This window comes from the organism of the source record quoted next, unplaced genomic scaffold (genome assembly GCF_019419815.1).
Source record: "Pyrus x bretschneideri cultivar Hongxiangsu unplaced genomic scaffold, Pyrus_bretschneideri_v1 Contig6, whole genome shotgun sequence".
Classification (NCBI taxonomy): Eukaryota; Viridiplantae; Streptophyta; class Magnoliopsida; order Rosales; family Rosaceae; genus Pyrus; species Pyrus x bretschneideri.
In genome coordinates this window covers 6,463,962-6,467,666 of record NW_025999798.1, presented here as the reverse complement: position 1 = coordinate 6,467,666, position 3,705 = coordinate 6,463,962, and the positions used below count along the sequence as shown (strand labels likewise).

Genomic DNA, 3,705 nt, shown 5'->3' with positions numbered 1-3,705 from the left:
GCAGTAACCGAGAACCTTTTCGTATTCTCCTTGTATCGCAGAGCAGTGCCTAGATTATAACTGGTTCAGTGCCTCGGGTTCAAGTTATGTTGCTAATTCAACGTTTCAAAATTTCATTTTAATGGGCATGAATATTGCCTCATTGTGCTTGGGAAGAAAGGTTTGAGTGCTTTGTGTTGGAATTTGAAGAAAGACCGTTGTATGGTTTGAAGATTAAAGTACGTACGTGTCTTCCCTTATACAATCTTTTCACTTTCAATTTTTACCAAATCCAAGCTATCCACAATGTATGAGGCGAGAGATTTTTCAGTATGACCGGTACACGGGATGGTATACGACGTGTCACTATAAAAATGGTGAGATACGTGCGCTAAAAAGTTAATAACTTAAAAAATAAAATTTCTCACCACTTTTATTAAAACACATGGTGTACCACTTGTGTTCCCGTCATAATGAAAAATTTCTTGTATGAAGCTATTGCGTACAGTATAGAGAGATGAAAACACATATCTCGTCCAATATGCAGCAAACTCATTGCATGGAGAGATTTTTCACTATGCCGATGGTATGTCACATACAATTTGAGGAAACTTTTTTTTTTTTCCTCTTCAAATGGATAATGACATGTGGTGTACCATTCATTGTTTTGGATACACTGAAAAATCTCTCTACTGGATGGTCGTACTTCCTTCTCTAATGCAAAATCTATATATATATATATGTAGGTAAGCTCCTCTTGAAGCAAAAGATATCTCTTTAGCTTTAACAGTTTGTCAATCAATTTCAATTTTATTACCATGGCTTGTTATCCCTTTCAACAAAATGGTTAGATACTTGATCTGCTTTATATTACCGGTTTTCAGATTTCAGGTTGTTGTTGTATGTCATAGATGCCTGATATATGCTTGCATCAATACTATTTTGTTTCAGGGTTTTCGACATCATATTCAGATTCACCTCCAACTCATTACACTCTAAAAATCAGGAAGTTTTCATTGCTAACCAAAAATTTAGAGGACGAATATGAGTCGGGAGAATTTGAAGCTGGAGGATACAAATGGTAAATCCCTCATTGTATCATCTGCTAAAGTTTGAGTTTAATATCATCTTCTGCAAACTTATGTTTCACCCTCACTGTCTGACATTGTTCTATGACATTTTCTGTTTTTATAATGCAATAATGTATTTCGTATATCATGTTCTATATAAGCGGCCGGGTAAAAAAAAATGTTAGCCATACTGTATGTTCGCTCCCAGGAAACTAGTGCTCTACCCGAATGGAAACAAGAAGAAAAATGTGGAAGGCCACATCTCTGTTTACTTGGAAATGGTTGGAGCTGATTCACTTCAGACTGGATGCGAAGTATATGTTGATTTCAGGTTCTTTTTGCTTGATCAGAATAAAGGCATGTTCCTGGTTCTTCAAGGTACATTTTACCTACTTCGAAAGTTAATTCTCATCACGTGATCATATTTATAGACCGGAAAATTTTCTTGTTTGAAAATTGCAATGCTCCCTGCTCATTTTCTGATCATTATTTTTTACCTTGCTTATTCCATAGATACTAATAAAAAGGAAAAAGTTTTGCATGCAATGATGCGTTATTCGGGATTTGATAAGCTTATCACTCTTACATCGTTTACTAATCCTTCCAACGGATATGTCATTGATGATAATTGTGTGATTGGAGCTGAGGTCTTTGTTTGTAAAGAAAGAAGAGCTGGCAAAGGAGAGTCAATCTCGAAGATCAAGGATGCTGTTAAGTGCAAGCATGTTTGGAAGGTTGAGAACTTTTCAAAGTTAGGTACTGAGTGCTGCAAATCAGAACCATTCACTGCTGGAGAATGGAAATGGTATCTCTGCTAGCCCTTTATATTAATACCCTTAACAAGAGAATTTTAATTTTTTAATCCACTGTATAATCTCTTATCACTCATCTTGTTTTACCTGCATGATAACAAAAGGATATGATTTTTGAGTTTCAAACTATATATGCAATTTTAACTACATAACTTTCGCACTATATGTGGTCGATCACTGTAAAACTTGTTGAAATTTAGCTTCCCATGTAGGAGTTTGCTCTTTTAATTCAATCCCAAAGATGTGAGGTGAATAGGGTCCCATCCCAATTAACGAGAGATACGTAATAAATAGTCATCATATTCTTCCCAATGTTGCAGGAAGATACTGCTCTATCCCGAGGGAATTGGCGAGGGAAAGGGTACTCATATTTCTCTTTTCTTGAAATTGGATGATCCGAAAAAAGTTCCTGGTTCCAAAGTATTTGCAGAGTGTTCCATGCGCATTGTAGATCAAATGCATGCCAAACATGAGTGGTTTATAGGTAAAGATTGTCCTATTTCAGTGTTTAATTGTATGAATATCCTTCATAACATCAGGGTGTATTATGTGTAGTTAACCACTGGTTCAGTAACTCAAAGTCGAGTTTGGGCTGCCGTCAGTTCATTTCACTGGCCGATTTTAATCAGGCAGGCAATGGTTTTTGGGTGAAGGATACTTGCATAGTGGAGGCAGAGGTCACTGTCCATGGAATTGTAACTGCACTGTAGTCGGCATGTCGTACGTTTTGGCTGTTGCTAAAAAGATGTTACGATTGAAAGGACTAAAGGCCTTGTCACGGTCCATGATGTTGTAAAAGCACCGTCTATATGTGGGTGTAACTTAGTGCTAAAATCCTTGTTCTCCAAATGACTTGTGATTGAAGGGTATTTTGATGTTTATAATTAATTTTGGCTGAAGTTTGTGACTTTTGCGAATTGGAAGGCCGCTTTTCTTCCTTTTAAGTATGTTATGCGTTAAACATATTGAGCCATTGGCATGCACATTTTTTAACATTTCACCTCGTTGTGTGAGGTCAGTTAAGACTAATAAATAAGCAACCTTTGTAGATGATCACTGTGTGTTTGGGGAGCGGACGTCTTTGTTTGTAAAGAAAGAAGAACAGGAAATGGAGTGTCTATCAATGGTCAAGAATGCATGCATGAGTTTAAAGAAGGTAAAAGGTCGGCCTGGTAAGCTGAGTGTTTAATTGTATATAATGCCGTATAACATGAGATTTTATTTCTTCTGTGTAGATGGTCACTGGTTTAGTGCCTTTATTCCGGATTGGGGCTGGTCTACATTCCTTAAATTGGACACTTTCAATCAGGCAAGCAAGGGGTTTCTCGTGAAGGATACTTGCATAGTGGAGGCAAAGGTCACTGTCCATGTGATTGCGGAAGCACTATAGTCAGCTTGTGTTAGGTTTCAGATATTGTTAAAATGATGTTAATTGACTTATGAATACGAATGAAGATCTGCGTCCATGATATGATTTGTACTAAAAGTGGCGTTCTATAGACCCTAGAGCTACAGTCCTTTCCCACCAAATGACTTGTGACTGAAGTGCATTTTGACAGGACCTATTTTCTTCAAAAATTTGTAGTGTGAGAAATATGTCGAGTCTTGACCAATAAATTTCAATTAGCATCGCTTGTGTTTAACCAAAAACATTGTTTGGCTAGTCTAATCTTTACTTGTTTGACAATGCTAAACCGTAGACATTGTTCCTTTTAATAAGAACTAAAATTGCAGTATATGTGTTTGGAAGCACCCGCAGGCAGGTGATGGATACCTCTTAAATGAAACAAAGGCAACCCTTTTGAAGCAAAGCATAACAGTTCAATCTTTAAAAGGTTTCAAGT

General features: G+C 36.9%; 1 protein-coding gene across 3 annotated transcripts; it reads left to right on the top strand.

The window, feature by feature from the left end:
* The first annotated feature begins 706 nt into the window (after nucleotides 1-706).
* Nucleotides 707-3,490, top strand: LOC125471523. Of its 3 annotated transcripts, none has more exons than XM_048571999.1 (7): nucleotides 707-825; nucleotides 931-1,060; nucleotides 1,258-1,427; nucleotides 1,713-1,854; nucleotides 2,182-2,345; nucleotides 2,911-3,017; nucleotides 3,097-3,490. In XM_048571999.1, the coding sequence occupies exons 1-7, from the start codon at nucleotides 798-800 to the stop codon at nucleotides 3,190-3,192; spliced, it is 837 nt and encodes a 278-aa protein (XP_048427956.1). In that variant the 5' UTR covers nucleotides 707-797; the 3' UTR covers nucleotides 3,193-3,490. The 3 variants fall into 3 exon arrangements, with proteins under 3 accessions (XP_048427956.1, XP_048427953.1, XP_048427955.1); XM_048571996.1 differs by having other exon boundaries at nucleotides 1,563-1,854; XM_048571998.1 differs by lacking the exons at nucleotides 2,911-3,017; nucleotides 3,097-3,490 and adding an exon at nucleotides 2,417-2,768 and having other exon boundaries at nucleotides 708-825; nucleotides 1,563-1,854.
* Nucleotides 3,491-3,705: the final 215 nt, after the last annotated feature.

Bases quoted from the DNA above. Each gene is read 5' to 3' on its own strand.
- LOC125471523 (XM_048571996.1), top strand. From the start codon at position 798: ATGGCTTGTTATCCCTTTCAACAAAATG. The intron at 1,061-1,257 runs GTAAATCCCTCA...GTTCGCTCCCAG, and splicing joins GAAGCTGGAGGATACAAATG to GAAACTAGTGCTCTACCCGA. The intron at 3,018-3,096 runs GTAAAAGGTCGG...TCTTCTGTGTAG, and splicing joins CATGCATGAGTTTAAAGAAG to ATGGTCACTGGTTTAGTGCC.